Source organism: Thamnophis sirtalis, unplaced genomic scaffold (assembly GCF_051295495.1).
Source record: "Thamnophis sirtalis isolate CommonGarterSnake01/CBP01778 unplaced genomic scaffold, rThaSir2_p1.2 scaffold_6, whole genome shotgun sequence".
In the NCBI taxonomy this organism is placed as follows: Eukaryota; Metazoa; Chordata; class Lepidosauria; order Squamata; family Natricidae; genus Thamnophis; species Thamnophis sirtalis.
Window position 1 is genome coordinate 65,508,899 of NW_028261386.1, and position 16,936 is coordinate 65,525,834.

The 16,936-nt window shown below is 37.4% G+C and overlaps 2 protein-coding genes across 21 annotated transcripts in view; one reads left to right on the forward strand and one right to left on the reverse strand.

Moving 5' to 3' along the window:
* Positions 1 to 6,140, reverse strand: part of SDCCAG8 (SHH signaling and ciliogenesis regulator SDCCAG8) — a 117,674-nt gene extending 111,534 nt beyond the window's left edge. For 8 of the 13 annotated variants that reach the window (XR_015696976.1, XR_015696978.1, XR_001313603.2 and 5 more), the window contains exons 1-3: positions 5,148 to 5,611; positions 478 to 636; positions 313 to 398 (exon numbers count right to left, since the gene is read on the reverse strand). Coding sequence is in view for 4 of the 13 variants with exons in the window: in XM_014067419.2 (XP_013922894.2) it covers positions 313 to 398; positions 478 to 636; positions 5,148 to 5,310 (408 nt within the window). In the remaining 9 variants the exon portion in view is untranslated. Of the gene's footprint in view, positions 1 to 312; positions 399 to 477; positions 637 to 5,147; positions 5,612 to 6,065 lie in introns of those variants that run through there. The other 5 variants (XR_015696981.1, XR_015696979.1, XM_087718032.1 and 2 more) reach the window with 3 other exon arrangements.
* The window catches only part of CEP170 (centrosomal protein 170), a 90,390-nt gene continuing 79,035 nt past the window's right edge, over positions 5,582 to 16,936 (forward strand). For 5 of the 8 annotated variants that reach the window (XM_087718023.1, XM_087718025.1, XM_087718026.1 and 2 more), the window contains exon 1: positions 6,226 to 6,432. The gene's annotated coding sequence lies outside the window, so the exon portion shown is untranslated. Of the gene's footprint in view, positions 5,621 to 6,225; positions 6,433 to 16,936 lie in introns of those variants that run through there. The other 3 variants (XM_087718024.1, XM_014056948.2, XM_087718028.1) reach the window with 3 other exon arrangements.

A 16,936-nucleotide genomic window follows, 5' to 3' on the forward strand; every position in this document is an offset into this window, starting at 1 on the left:
AACTAAAAGGACCATAACATGCTTGCATATGCTCTGCAACCAAACAAATTCAGAACCTTTCTCTTTAATCTCATCCTTATGCTTCGCCTTGTCATAGCATACACAATTAATTAGATGTATAATGCTGAACTAACAATAGGTAACTTAAAATAAATACAAAAGTTTATATATAGGCTAGCCTACTAATCCTTTGTTAAGTTACTACATAACTCCTCAAATGAGACAACATAAATACTACTTAGATATTGTTCTGTAAACAGATATGTAATTATTTGGTCATGTAACAAGAGATAAAAAGAGGATAATACTTACTGTGGGTGACATTCCTCTCTTCTTTGAAGGTGACATTTCACTCCCCTTTTCTTCTTGTTGACGTAATAATGCTTTAAGCTGATTAACTATAACACAATAGTAAAATATATTTTACCTAAGACAATAATTCTAATTTGAAAAAAAATCAAATGGAAAATTTCAAACCTGCATGGCTGTACTGTAGTTCCTGCCAAGCGTTATCTTCAGTCACTTCTTGGCCTGAATTAGGAAATAACTGATCCAATGTAGCTGTACTTTCGCCTATGGCCGGATCTTTTTCATGGAAGACATATTTCAATTGATCAAGGCTTTTACTAGCACGATCTAAAAATAATAATTTTGAAAGTCCATTGTGATTAAAAGTTTCTTTGCAACTCGGTAAGAAATACAGATAAGATGTATTATCAAGATTTTTATAACTGAATAAGGAGAAATTAAAAGAAATAATTTAGTTTGCTTACTAAATATATTTTAACTGGAGAAAGAGGGAAAAGAGAGACAGACAGACAGACAGACAGACATCTCTTTTGGAAAGCTACATGAGTGGAAAGTGGAATATTATTAATTCAAATATATGTGCACTAAAGCAAAATACAAAGCACTGAGGTAAACACACAGAACAAAATCCTAGTTCAGTCCCCCGACTGACCAAAATGTATTTAATTCAAGTACTCTTCATATGTTACAGGGAAAAGAGAGCAACAAAGCATTATATACTTTTTATAGTAAGTACTCCCCTGGATGTTCTAATAGCAAACTTTCCCCTCTGAAGTATTGCATGGACCTATTTGGCACATAATATTGACAAGAGTAACTGAAATCCTGATAATTCATAGGAGCAAAGAAAGGCTAGAACAAGGGCACTAATATATATATATGGTATAACCGAGCAGATCAGAGCCATCTATGCTAGTGAGACTTAAAAAATTACTACAAGAATTATTCATTAAGATCTGTTTTACAACAACATTGTTTCAGAAGGATTCTTTGATCTCTGACTGCGACCATGTTATAAACAACGAAGTTTTACAAAGAAGACATTCCTGAAGACTCTCTGAGATAGTGACAGAAAGAAGAATGCACTTTGCTAGAAATGTGTTCCACATGACGAGCAACATCCAGCAAAATCAATTGGATGCCAGCAGATGGTTGGAGAAAAAGAGGATGGCCAAAGAAAACCTGGTGCCAAACATTTTAGGAAGATCTGAAAAATATCAACCTTAAATGGAAGAATACAGGGATTGGAGATGTAACTGAAAATTGTGGAGTACACTGGTGGCCCAAAGTGCTTAGCACAGGACATGATGAATGAACCAATAATTAATGAACTATTTTTCTACCTTTTGCCACATTTTTATGCCTTCGTGTGTAAATAAGTGTTTAATAGGATTTATAAATATTTGATTATATGTTGTTTAGCATTCAAATTACTAAAGCCTTATTTTGCATCACACTTTCTATGATGTGTATATGTCTGGTTTTGTGGGGAGGATTGTTTATTTCCAATTTCAGGATTATTTTCAGCTCTAATATTTTAATTAAGATAGACTTTGACTTACAATAGTAATTGAGCCTGGCAAACATAGTCATAATTTGTAACAATTGTAAAGTAATGACTATACTGGATTTTATTACCTTTTTTTGCGGTGGTCATTAAGCAAACATAATGGTTGTTAAAGCAACTTTTTGTTCACAAGGGGTGGTTTTTCTGAAAACCATAAATAAATGCTGGTTTCTAGAAAAAAAAAACCCATAAATTGCAGTCATGATAAAAATGTGGACCAGTTGCCAAGTGCCCAAAATGCAGTTACATGACCATGAAGGGGGAGCAGATATTGCAACACGGGATTCTCTAGTGCCATTTTCCACTTCAGGGAGACTGAAACCATTAGGTCACTCTGCCCTTGGCAAATGATGAACCCCGATACGTTTCAGAAAGAGCTGGGAGTTCTTTCTGTTGTTCTGATGCATAGTTCATTCAAAGCTTTGGTTATCACAGGACAATGGTTAGCTGAGGTGCTCCACTGAATCATACCCGTGTGAATTCTCCCCTCTCTGGGATCCTACAATTCTTCATGATTTCCAGAGGAGTTGAGGGAGATGAAACGAAAGAGAGGTATCTAGAACATCATTGATACGCAATAAAAACACTATTAAGGCTTATTTGTGGTGGAAAAGGCAGCAAAACAGTAAAGAAGTAGTACTTATCTACCCTTACTGCATTTCATTCATTAGCATCCCACAATTCTGTTTCAGGTGATGTGAGTCCTCTTAGTAAAGAGGACTCTGGGAACCTTTTGCAAAGATGTTTGGAGGAATTTGCTAAGCATCTGTAATTGGATCACTTGGATTCACTTCAAGTTAAGACACAGCCTTGGTTGCAAGTCTCAAGGAGAGAACGAAGGTGGAGACTTGCCCAGGTATTTGGGAATAGTTTGAACCTTGAGGAAGTAAACAGATCCTTAGGACAGTGAGCTCAGTCAACTACTTTTTAGATCCATACCTTTCCTGGCTTGTCAAAGGATTGGGGGTGGGGAGTTATTGTGTGAGTATGTTCTAGCAGTGGTTAATTTGTTTTGAATTATGAGGTTTTTCCTTTACATTTTAAAGAACATTTCCTCAAGAAACCATTGCTGGACACTACATTACTGGACAATTTTCATCCAGTATCCCTTTTTGATGGGTGGGGTGGCACTGCTCAATCTTCATGATCTTCCTACACCAGGGGTGTCAAATTGGCAGCTCACAGGCCAGATGCATCCTATTCAGGCCACACTCAACCCAGCTTTGCAAATGGGAAAAATGTCTTGAAACATATGACAGTAACATGACACAGCGAGTTTGACACCCATGTCCTACATTCACAATTTCTTCTCAAGGAGTAGATGGCAGATGTTGACAGAGACTTTGCACAGCTTTGCATTATTCACAGTTGCATTGTTCTCTGTTTTAATTATATATTTTCTAATGACTGTTTTTATATTTTTTTTTATTTATTGTTGTACACAACCCAGAGTCCATTTTGTGAGATGGGTGTCCACATAAAATCCTTAATGAGATATTTGTGTAAACAAAACACATAATTCAGCTCTTAAGAAAAATCATATAAAAAAAGTTACATGGTCAGAGATATAGGAATATACCTCTCTCTCCATAGGAAGATATATTTTAATTTAACTTTAAGACAAGCTACAAGTCTGAATTAATGAATATCTACATATTATGGCAGTGCAACCCTATTAGGCTTTCACAGAATCCTGAAAAGAGGGCCACTTTCATTAATAACAGGGAGGCGCTATTCATTAAAGCAGATTTATTTAATATTTAACTAAGACATAATTATGGATAAGTTCTCTATATTATACAACATAGTTATATATATGTAAGCAAAAAGCAGTATATGCCAGATGCCATTTGAATTTCCAATAACCATGCTAGACCTAATAGTGCCCTCAACCAGAAATTTGATCCGTTAGATTCCAGTTGAGTAGCATTTTGCTAAAGATTTTACAAAATATTGAATTATCTATGGAGAAATGCCAAAAGAACAGAAATTCTCCATCATATAAAAAAGCTGATTGCTAATCTGAAGTGATTATCACTAAGCCAAAATTTACATACTTTGTGCAGGTGATGTGAATAAACAGTAGAAAAAAATAATTATGCTTGTCATAGTTGAGCGCAAACAAGGGATAAAAATGGATGAATCAAGAGATTATTCAAATGTCTTTGGTGGGGCTACAGTTTGTTAAAGGCATATAGTATCAAGATGTAAGGTACAACAGTATAGTTATCGAGAGTTGAATCTAACGCATTAGCCCCCAGTTAATTGTATCTCCTCCTTTATCTAGTTTGAGTTTTAATGCACTTGTCCTAATCTCTTCAATTACTACCCTCAATATTTACATTGATTTAACTTATGTCTGATGAAAAAAAGAAATAAAGCTACCTGTGTAGAAAAAACAATTTAGCCTTTTAATACAATGTCAAACCTTGAAGCTAGCTATTGCTTTCTGGAAATCTTCAAGATGACCACAACTAGTAAATAATGGCCAACCAAAACACTCTGTTCTCCCAAATTAGTGACTTAAGTTCACACATAAAGTTAAACCATGACATGGCTTGCTTCGTTTTGGGCTAATAATAGTTGGAAGCAATTGAGTTTATCTCTAAATGCAATTCCTGCTATTTTGATTTTCTCCAGCAATCAGGACATAATTCAACAAATTATTTGAAACCTGTCAGTCAGCCTAAGACCACTAGTACAAAAAGATGTCAAATCATTCTGTAGAACCAGCAAGAGATGCTGTTCTTGCCCTTCTCCTGAACAGCTCCTTTCTTAAGTTGGCCAGCAGAGTTTTGAAATTAGACTAAGAATGATCCAAATAAATAAATAAATAAATTCATTTCAGAACGTCTGTCATCGAGCACATCCATCTGCCATAGTTTCACATTTCACCCCGGGCAAACCAAGGGATGGGATCACGAATAAGGAAGACCTCCTTCTTTTGAAGCCCTCGCCTCCAAAAACACTTGTATTTTCCAATAAGCTTAGATCTCTCTCCAAGACCTAGCTAAGAAGCGGCTCCGGAAAAGGACAGTAACAAAGCCAGTAGCAAAGGCCAGTATCAAGGTTGAGGAGGCCAAATTCAAACGGACAACGAAGCTGCCCTGCTCAGGCTTGTCGATCAGAAAGCTCGGCAGTTCGGCGGTTCGAATCCCTACTACAAGTCTCCTGCGTGAGCGGGTGTGTGTGAACTAGATGACCTCCAAGGCCCCTTCCAACTGTTACTGTTTACTGTTTTACTGCCCGCCCGTCTTCTCTTCGTCCTCACCGCGTAAGCCTCGGTGATACCGCTCCAGGGACTGCGCCAAATCCGATTCTCCCGTGGCTTCCCTCACGGGATCGAGTGAATCCGGAGACTCGCTCCAACCGGGCCCCGGGCTGCACGCCGCAACTCTTCCGGCTATACCGACAGCTTCTGGGACTCCCTCCATTTGGGACGCGTGGGAAGTATAGCCGCCCCCCTCCCCTCCGGCTAGGCTTTCTTCGCGGGCTGTCGGTCTGTGTAGTTCCAACGCCGTCCTTTCGCAGTGCACGCAACAGCCCCGGCGACTAAGAAGCAACTACAAGCCCCAGGGACAGCGTGAGGAAGGGAGGGTGGGAAGGTTCAGATGAAGCTTGCGAAGCGGTTCGTTGCCAGGACAACCGAGAAACGGCGCTTCCCCGAGTCCCGCTTCGAAGACCGCTTTTATGCCCGCAGATAATCAAGTGACGTGTGACGCGGGGCTCGCGCTGCCTCCGAACGTAAGAGAGACAGAAGGCTTTCCTCTCTCGCCCGAAATGCTACACGCCGTAACGCTCCTCTATGTCGAGAAAGTCTTTGCCGCGCTGCTTTCTGGGAATTGTGGTTTGGTGCAAGAACAATGTCCCTACGGTGGGTTGGCTCGGCTCTGCGAAGGTGCCAGCCAGGGCTATTGTATACAGAAGACGGTTTTATTCTGTGGGAGGGGGTGAAGGCAAGGTGGTACTTTTTGTTCGCTTTAAAGTGAGCGCGGGTTCCCCCCCCCCCATTCTTATCCCGGACAAAGATGAGAGGAACAAAGCATTTTTATAGGAGAAACTATATTTGCCTTTTTCATATTCCGCAAAGAAACGACCCCCACCGAAAAAAAGATGCTATCTTTAAACCTTTCGAAACCTTTACTAGTTCGTGCCGTTAAAAAAAAAACACAGACATAAACAACAATACCAAATTCCAGCTTCTTCAGTCTGGAAAACGACGCCTGCGCGGCACGAATCGGTTGCTTCGCGTTCTACACGCGCCTGCGCATTAGCCTCGTCCTGAGGCAAATCCATTCTTTCTTCTCCCCCCCTCTCCCTCCGCTTGTATGTCGCTCCCTGGGACGGCGCCTGCGCAGTAGCTTCCCTGTGTTCCGCGCCGTTAGCCGCTTTATGGTAGGAATAACGTTGAAGCGGTTGCTACAGGCGGAACAACGTAGGTTGGCGAAGGGTTAGCGATCGCCCTTGACTTTCCCCATCCGCCCCGCGCGCCCTTGTTGTGGGAGAAGATGGTGGATCAGTGAGCCGGCACTTTCAGGCTTCCTGAAAGGGAGTAAGTGATGCTGCTGCGGGATCCTTCACTGTGGTGGGGAGGGGAGGGGAAGGGTGTCTTTGCCCGGCAGCGAGCGATCAACACATACAAGGCATCGTCCTCTTTTTTTCTTCGCGGTCCCTTCCTTGGCTTGCCCTCGGGAACGATGTCGATCCTGGGGCGGATCCACATATGAATTGATGCTCCCGATTCATAGGAATCAACCATAACGGTTCTCCTGACGTACTTTTTCATTAGTAGTAGTGGCAAGATTGCTACCGCTACGAGAATCGTTTTCCTTGTTGCCCCTGCTTCGTTCCCTTCTTTTGCTATTTCCTGGCCGCAGAAGGCTTGTCCCTTTGGGAGTCAGTCGAGGCGGTTGCTGCTGCTGCTGCATGAATATGAAGGGGGGATGGTCCAGATTGGATACAGATGGAGCTTACTCGGCCATCCGCTTCCTCTTTTCGCCTCTCCTCCCTCCTTTCACATGTTAGCTCGTCCTCCCCCCCGGGCGCTCTCTCTCGCGAGTGGCGTGGAGGCTTCCCCACCCTGGGTTCAGGCTCCAGGCTTTCAGCCCCCGCCCCGCTCCAGCAGCCCCTCTGGTGGAAAGACGCGGCTAGAGGGGGGAAGGGAGGGGGGAGGCTGCTTTGCTAGGGCGTTTTGTTCTGCTTCGTCGTTTTCCATTTTTTTCGTCTCCCTTCTTTGCAACTGTACCGTTTTCTTCTTTGTTCGTTTTTCCTTTCCTTTAGTTTTTACGAGCTTCTCTTTTTAACGCATACATGGCAGGGCGTGTGGGTGATTTCTTGGTGTGGGGAAGAGTCTGCTTTCACCCTGTTTTGTAGGTTGAATGTAAGCAGCCTTACCTAAAATGATGCATAGCTTTACACCTTGAAGACATCCCTGTGGGAGAAACTATGCCGAATCCTTTCTCCCTTCTCTCCTCTTTGATACGTCTGTTTTGTTCTTATAATTTTCCGTGTATAAAAAAAAAATTCCAGAAGGAAATGTGTTACATGGGTTCTTTGAAATGATTACAGAAATATCTTTTGTCAAAGTCATCTTTTCAAATTGTTTGTTGTGAATGCACATGTAATGTATATGGCTACAACAGATTTCTACTGGTCAATTTAAAGAAAAAGCTTAACAGGTTTGAAATACACAGTATATCATGAAAGAGATAGTCCAAAGGAAACAAATGATATCTGTACAGATGAGTCTTCTTTTGTGATCTCATCCACTAATTGTTTGGAACGGATGCTAGAAATGGGGGAAGGGGAGGGTTTCCGTTCATAACTGTACTCTTATATAGGTACTTTTTAATATTTGCATTCCAGCTAATTTAGTATCTGGCATTGTACAAAATTCTATGTATCCTAATTAGAAACTGCTTAAAAATGAGCTGGGGTTGTTCAGAGCATGGTTTTAATGGGGAAGAAAGCTGAAAGACTTGTGCTACTTGTTAGTGTCTGAAGTAGAGTAATTTTAAATAGGTGCTGCCAACTCCACTGTCTATTTCTACTACATTATGCTGCTTCACATTTAAAACAGTAATAAGACAATGTGTCTTCCTATATTGACTATTTTCAGCAGCAAGGGATCTTTTTTAAAGCACAGTCTTAAAAAATAAGTGATATGTGATAATTTTTCAGTTATGGTACCCTTGAAGTCTTGTTTGCAAATACCATGGTATCCTTTCGGTGGAGTTTACTGGCTGGATTCACATGTCATACATAGGTTTGCAAAGTTTCAGAATATCCTGCTAAGCCACATGCAAATCACATAATGGTTTGGTATTATATGTGAAATTAGGCAGTGTTTTGCTTTCTCCTTAGTTCGTTGATTTTATACTGTAATCCTCCTGTAAATATTTGGGTGAGATGCTCATATAATTATTTAAAACAAATGATAATTATTCTTCATTAGGAAATTTTCCTATCTTCAACTTATTTTTTTTTAAGAATCCAGCCTATTTCTTGAATTGTTAATAAAAGTTAAGTGATGAATCATATTTGATGCTCAAGGGTTTAAGATGCTACAATGTGTGCAAGTTCAAAATTGTCAAACATCTAAAAATATGATTAAAGGTTAATGGTTTTGTTGAATGGTGCCTCTAAAGTTTGTCATTCAATGAGCACATTTACTTCTTTACCTGCATCTACTCATTTTTGGAAGTGCAGTGATCAGTGTCCCAGATTTGTACTGTATTTAAAGGATTTTGTGATGTTGGTAATACAGCATCTAGCAATTAACATTTCAACAGTAGTGATTTATAGATTTAGTTATTCATTAATGTGCAAGTACAAAACCTATATACATTGATGATTTATTACCATGATAGCCATGTGATGCTGTGTAATAATGAAATTTTCATGAATTGTTTAGCAGTTGTAAAAATCACACAAAGGATATGCTGCTGAATTAAAGGAGTCATGAAAAATAGAACCACCTTGATAAAAGCGGTTAGAAGAATCATGAAGATAGCAGGTGTAAGAGTCGGCTTTTAATATACAAGATCAATTGATTACATTAGATCAGTTACTTTCAATTTCTCCATTTTAAAATTACTCTTGGGGAAGACTATATACTTCATAATTCCTAAAAGGGATGGTTGGTAATTTATTATTAATATAGTTATCTATAAATGGATACTTAATTTGTAACCTACTGCTAGTAAAATCCAATTGCCTCTTGTACTGAAAAATTATAAGGATGTGACAAATGCTTCAAATTTGAACTGAAATCAACATTTTTGAGGAAGCTTCTTTCACACTTGGAATGGTTCTGTTTCAAAATATTTCGCACATGACTAAAAGTCATGTTAGCCAAGATACAAGAATCTGTGTCTTTTGTTCTTACTATGCTTTCAATGGTGACCTAAATCATACTTTGAAGAAAGTAATCATTGTATATAATATATTTGTATACTTATCTAGTATAGAAGCAAGTTCCACAGAAAAAGTGATATTTGTGAGTAAACTTTCATGGAGTTAATTTTAAACAAAAATCCAAAACTTTCCAGAAAAAAATGTATGTGAGTTAAATAGTGGTTTAAAAGTTTCATCATTAGATAATAAAATATTGGTATTTGATTTTTAAGTTATTATAAGAACAGTCAAAATATTGCTGTCATTCTATACATTACACATAGATACTCATGCTGTTATCTTTCAAGATAAGTTTTGTTAAGAAAAAGTATGAATAGAAGAAAACTGGGAAGATGGTAACATTTAGCTTCCTCATTCACTTTTGCATCTTTAGTCAATATTTTTCCTTGATACAGATTTCATCTACTTGCTTTGATTTTTAGCCATTCATGTATAATTTGCCTCACAATAAAACTTTGGGCTTTGATACATTAACATTTTAAGATCCATACTGCATTTATATTAATATTTATTCCAGATGATTGGATTGTCAGCCCTTAATACAGCATAATCTTCATATAAACATATACATTCATATCCCAACTAATATCCCAACCATCTAATACTGCCACAAACATTCCTTAAGCATTCAATACCTAAAAAGCCAGGGGACTGTATCTACACTTTCTGGTCAGTGGTGAAATATTTGCTGTGTATTCCATTTTTGCTGCTAGTTATTGCCCGAGCAAAAGATAAATTCCAGAGATTCATATGCAAAGGATATAGCTAAGGTACTGAAAGGTAATCAGCCAAGGTTATAATTTTATCATTATCAGAGTCCCTTGGTCGGTAATAGGCTTAATTGACCATGATTTCATAATTAGGAAGAAGATAACCCTAGTCTCCATTAATAAAATAGTCATAAATTAGCATACTCCAAAGAAACGTAAAGGAAAAAGGTAACCAAAACAAATGGAATCTGTGAAGAATTGTTCAAAACTGTTTTATCCAGTTTTAAAATATTTTTTCTTCAGGGCAGGGTTTTCCCACAGGACCACATTTTGAAAAATCTGGCAGTCTGAGGAAAGCCAAAAGAGTTGAGAAATGTTAAGTTTCTTGATACAATATGTCTGTTGCATCACTTTTGTTTTTATTTCTGGAAGTATAAAAAGCATTTGTGTATGACAAATGTATGAAATAGCTTTCTAAAAGGAATATTATACATAGTTATTTCAAATACGTGAGAGGGGGAAAATTGCATTAACCTTTTCCAATCCTGATTATGATGGCACAATCCTTGATCCAATCAGTGCTTACTATCTGGTATTAGCATTTGGAAATGGGTTCCATTAGAAGTGGGTTGTTGAAAATTTTGCTTGGATACCAACCAAAATATTGCATTTGGCAAAACGTGTACTGAAGTATTGTGGTTAGCAATAAGCTGTACTTACTTCAGCAAAGTGGTTTGAATGTCAGTCTAAACAATATTAGGTTTTTGGATTTTTTTGATAGTATGCTGATGTTAGTCCAGTTAATGAAATTGTGGATTTATGTAGTTATTGGTGAGCCTGATGCATATCTCTCAGTGGTGGTTCCCTCCTTCAAACTTGGAACTGGAAAGAAAATGGCAAGCTCTAGATTTCTGTCAGGTTCTAGACTGGAAACTTGTTTTGATACTTAGCTCCTAAAATGTTAACTGACATTTGTATTTAACAATACAACTGTTAAATTATATTGCAATGTTTATAAGAAAAACAAATGTATAGAAACAAATTAAAACAAGCAGTGATTTTGAATTAATGAGCACAAAATTAATATCCACAGCATGTTCTCAAAAAAAAATTTTTAAATGCCCTCTGACCAAAGCCAAATCCTAGGAAATATAGCATAATATAGTGTTACAAAGAGAATAAGCTTTCATAAATAGCCACATAGTGACAAAATAATACAATTTATCATTGTACTATATCATTATATTACATTATATATCACATATATTGTGAATTGACAGGGGGGTCAAAAAAGAAACATAGTGATCAATTATCTTTCTCCACTCTTTGGAATATGGTATTCAGTTAATGGGAAAGTGTAGATTTTTGGTTTCTTGTGTTTATAACAATTTAACTAAAATTCTGTGGTTTAATTCATACGTCTTGCCTAACCATAAATGTTGGCAAATTACAATTTCTGTATTTTTCGGTCTATAAGACACTCTGGATCATAAGACACACATTAGCTTTAGAGGAAGAAAACAAGAAAAAAAAATTGCCTCTGCATATTCATCAGGCTAGCGTCCTTGCAGCAAAGAGAAAACAGCCTGGTGAGCTTCAGCACATTATCACAGCCCCAGCACATGACTCATTAGGGCTACGCTCCATTGTCCCACCACCAGTCAACTGAGCTGCCGCCGCCATTGGGAAACACTGGAGCCTTCTCTGCCAAACAGCTGATTGGTGGTTGGAATGGCCTCCTGGTATACTGCTGATCAGATATTCTAGGCGGCGGGAATCGGCAGCAATTGGTGGTGGTGGTAGGGATCGGCAGTGGTGATTCCATCGCCTAGAACAGCTGATTGGTGGTAATCCAGGAGGCCAATCCAACCGCCAACCAGTGATCGGCAGCAAAGGCTAATCAGCTGCAGTTGCCACTGCCACATCAACACCACCACCACCACCACATTATTCGCTCTATAAGATGCACAGACATTTCTACCCACTTTTTGGGGGGGGGGGAAGAAGTGTGTCTTATAGTGCAAAAAGTATGGTACAGTTTTCATACAGCACTCTTAAGTTAAAATTAGAACAACTATATAATGGCTTAGTATAAAGTTTGACTGCAGCATCTCCAAATATTTGAATATTCATACCAACTTATAATTGCTGATAGTCCAATTCTAAGAAACTGCTTACTTCGCAAGTGGTGCAAATATATATTTGTTTTAAAAAGTGTTACAAATGTATCATATTTCTAGTTTGTTTTAAAGAACCAAATGGCACTTGGAGAAATGGAATAAGTTTTTTTTAATGCACATTAACTGAATAATGCAATCTTTATAAATTTAAGCAATAATACATAGAGATTTTCGTCCTTTCGTCTATGAGTCTTTATATCCACTGACATACTGTGTCTAATCAGATTATCGAGTTCAGGTGGTAGAATAGAAGAGCTTCTTTTACTTGCTAACGTTAAATGGCTAACCACCGAGTAGATCAGAAGGATAAACCAGATAAATCCCAGGAGGAGAGAACTAAATCCTGTTACAAAGGATTCATAGGACATCAGTCAAAAGTACATATGCAGTCATTGAAGCAAAATGGCTACTCTAAGAACAAAACTGAACATTGTTGTAGTTTTACCCACATGATTTCCCATCAAACCTGGTTTCCAAAGGAATCCCTCCCCCCCTAATATATTATATTATTTCTAAGTCGAGTGGATGACATAGAAAATCTAGAATGGAGAAAGAAATTGCAAAATCCTAATTCAGACTTGATATGCTATAACCAGAATGAATCTCTGGCATAGACTTTACTACTTTTAATTATCAGACTAAATCTGATATAACCCCGTTTTTAAGATTCAAGATTTAATAACATTGTGCTAGTGATAAACAAGTCCCAATAATTTGTTGTAGTTTTTTTTATTTCCCCTTCCCCCAAAGTTTTCAGTTTGTTTTTCAATTTAATTGTATAGGTTATAGGTTATATTAAAGATGGGGGGGGAATTCTGAAGTGATTTATCTTGGTCTGGGGGGGGGGGTTACGTCTCAAAACCCTGGCATTTTAACAAGGATGTGTAGACTTTTAATATCTACTGTATCTTCCTTGTTTGGCCCTTATGCCTAAAGTGTATTGGAATTTTTCTTTTTTAGAAATCAAATCCACAATTCAATATTACTAATTATTATCCTGAAAACCTATGTAGAATACCTCAAAAACATTCTATGTTTCATGTGATTTAAAAGCCAAGTTCTTTTTTAAAAATTTTTTTTTTAGATATATTGGATTTCCCAGTGGACATTCAGAAAAGATTGGCAACTGGAAATGTGATAAATGTGAAGGAACATTAGTGCTCATGCTTTCGGCATTCCCATTCAGAGTTCTCTACCTAATCAATGATATTAATATATACAGTAATCATTGTGGAGAACCACGTTTTTGCAAGAACAGGATTTAAACATATTAATGTATTGCATTATTTTCCAAAATTTGTAATTTTATGAGCAACCTCACATGATGTTTGGACTATCATGAAAAAAGTGATTATTTCTGAAATAATATGTACATATTAGCTAAATGAAATTTGTCATTTCTGTGCCTTTAAAAAAGCTTTGTATTGATAGACATTATAAAGCCAAATGGTCAGTGTGTAGTTTGTTGTTTAATTGTAATTAATTGTATAAATATAATAACCTATTTTAATGTAGAAAAGTAATGAAAATGTGAAATGTTAATTATACATTGGTTTTTTTAGTTTGCATTGTTTATAGTTTGGTATATGGGTTTTTTAAACATAAAAACATTAAATAAGGTTTTTTTTTCTTTTAAAAAACTGAATAAAATCATATTAAAAAGTAAGAGTGGCTGTTGTTGAAGTCAGCTTGAGTCAAGATATGCAAGCTAAGTCCATGGAAACAAGCCTTACCCCAGAGCTCAGTTCCAAGAAGTAGGAAACAGAAGAGTGGTGCCACTATATCCAGAAACCTATTAGCCCACTAAGCAGTGATTCCCCTTACCCTCACTTTAATGAAGGTGGGTTAGAATAGCAAAACGTTATCTCCCCCATTACTACTCACACTCATAGCCACTACTATGGTAGAAATATATTCCGCTAGGCTGAGTTAATGACTTTTCAGAGACATTTCTGCCCGTCCCAACAAATGACATTGGCACCAAGCAAGAATGGCCCTCCGGGGGCCCTAACTGGCATAAAATAATATTCGTATTGTCTCTCATCCAAGCACTAACTGGGTAGAGAATCTATTTAAAACCTGAACAGCAGAAGATGGAATCACTAGAGATTTCCAACATTAGGGATCTTTTGGCAACCTTCATATCACACAGAAAGAGGACACCATCTCCTCACCAAAAATCTCCTAGGTCGAATTCCTAATATAAGCTAATGGAGAACAAAGGAGCACTCATCAGGATATTTTTACCAGAGGGAGACAAGAACTAAATGTAAAGACTTGCAGAAGTCCAAGTATCATTTGCTAACTGCCAATTCTTTCATCAATTCAATTTCATCATAAATTCCTTCATCCCTTTGATCATTTGCTTTATGGTATTGATTGAAATTCAAAATAACTCTGCCAACTGGCGTAGTTTGGAGCTTCTTGGGAATAGGAGTATTGGTTTGGTTGACATCTTAATTCGACAACAATATTTGTTCTTCCTATGACAGGTTACTAAAACAGCTAATCAGTTCTTGTTCAGAGATAGCAGCTGAATACTCAGAATGCATATTGTGTTTACTTGAACTCTGTCTTGCTAAGAGCTGATCTGTCATTAGGGAGTGTAAATTGTTATCTGCTTCATTGTCTTGTTTGGTTGCCTCTTGGTTCTTGTTACTCACACATTTAACAGCTGGTGTCGTCCCCCCCCCCCAGTAATGAATTGATATTTGTATCTCTAAATCCTCTGATTGGATAAATTCTAAAAGCAGCCAGGAAGGATTCATTTTCAGTAACACTTGCAGAATTGCATTTGTTATATCTGCTTGAATGAATCAACTTTTATTCCTTTCTGTCTCACAAAACAGCTATATTACTTTAATAAATTGCAGTTGGCAACAGAATAATGAGGCAATATTTTAACATAATTATGCACATCATCTCTTGCATAGTTTGATAAACATGTAAGTGACCTAAGTTATTTGGATTGCCTGAGTTATCTCAGGTCCCTTTTACTTTGATCACTACAATGACTCAGCTGTCATAAAAAGTTTTGTCACTTCTTGGTCAAGTTAGATGCTTATGCTATGCTATGACCTAGCATAGCTACAGAGAAGCATTAAGAAACCTTTCATTACCTTCACCTTAGTCACTTAGTCAGTAGCTCAGAAATGGCTTTCACTATCTGAACCATCAGAAGACACCCAATCAAGGATATTCCATAATTCTATTTAATCTTTATATTAAATATTTAATCACATAATTCTTCCTCTTTCACAATTGATGCATTTTCCCCAAAAGGTATTATCTTTTTCTAATCTTTCAACCTGGTAGAAGAATATATCAGTGCTTGGCTAATAGTTAAGAGTGTATTTCAGTGTCATAGCTTCATATTAATTTAATGTAAACAGCAACAATGCTTCCATTCACTTGTGATTCACTTATGCCAAGAGGGCATTGATTTCAGTTGCATGGTTATCTTTATTGTATTGACATGACTTGAACTCATATCTCTGTTACTTCTTTCTCATGACACGTAGTAGCCTGCATATGTACAGTCAAACCAATGGTTTGTTTGGTTTTGATTTAGTATATAGTATTATGTTTATAAGCAATTCTATTTGGCAAAGTATTATTGTATAACTTAGTGTGTGAATGCAGTCTGTGATTAAGGAAACAATAGCATGGAACAAGGGAAGGTAGGATGTAGCAGTAAGCAGAACCACAGAAACGACTGGACCTGAAATATCTTTGCATGATTGCACTGCAATGAATGTCTTAAATGAAGCACAAACCTTTGTCCCTAATTATTCTATAAAAAAACTGGAAATAAAAAGGTTACCTACATGAATGCCTACACAGTACATTAGGCTTTAGAAGGAGAACTATAACCTCATTTCAGTAATGTCTGAGAGATAGTGAAACATTGTAAGGGATTGTTGTTGTAGTCTGCTTGCCAAGGTCAGCCTCACCTCTGCTGAAAAATCAAGCAAAATAGATATATAGACTTCTAGGATCTTATTCTTCTAGACAAGTGGTGGCTAACCTTTTCTGGACCAAATTGCCAAAGCATGCACATGCGTGAATGCAATATGCATGAGACCCGAAGACTAGTTGGCAGGTGGGAGGCATGCGTGCATGCACAGTGGAACTGACCTGGGGCAATGGCTCATGTGCCCACAGAGAGGGCGCTGCATGCCACCTGTGGCACGCGTGCCATAGGTTCGCTATCACAGTTCTAGAGCAATGGGCTCTATAGGATGTCAAATTTGGTCACTTTGTCTTGATCAGTAACACAGTAATAGCTGACTTAAAAGTCCCAAAACAACATGTTTTGTAGATTATCAGTTCAAATTCAGATTTGAATTGTACACATCAATATTTAACTCAAATATTGGCAGAGTATCTGAAGATCATTCAAAAGGTGATACCCTTTATTTTTAGCTGGAGACAGAAATGCAGAATTCTGACTCTGGGTCATAAATTTGTTACTGATAATCTGTTGGATCCCCTGTGACATTTGTTTCTCTGTACACCAACACTAAACAATGTAGCATCTAAAACAATAACATCTGTTTCCTCCTTTCAGAATGAATCTGTACGGATTAGGGCAGCTACTCAATATTGTTAAATAATTTCATACGTTTATATTTGCAAAAATATTTTTCATTTCTGGCCAGTAATTACCAGATTGACATTCAAATTTAAAAAATTAAAAGACCATATAAATTAAATACTATGCAAAAATGATCATTTAATAAGTTAACTTATTA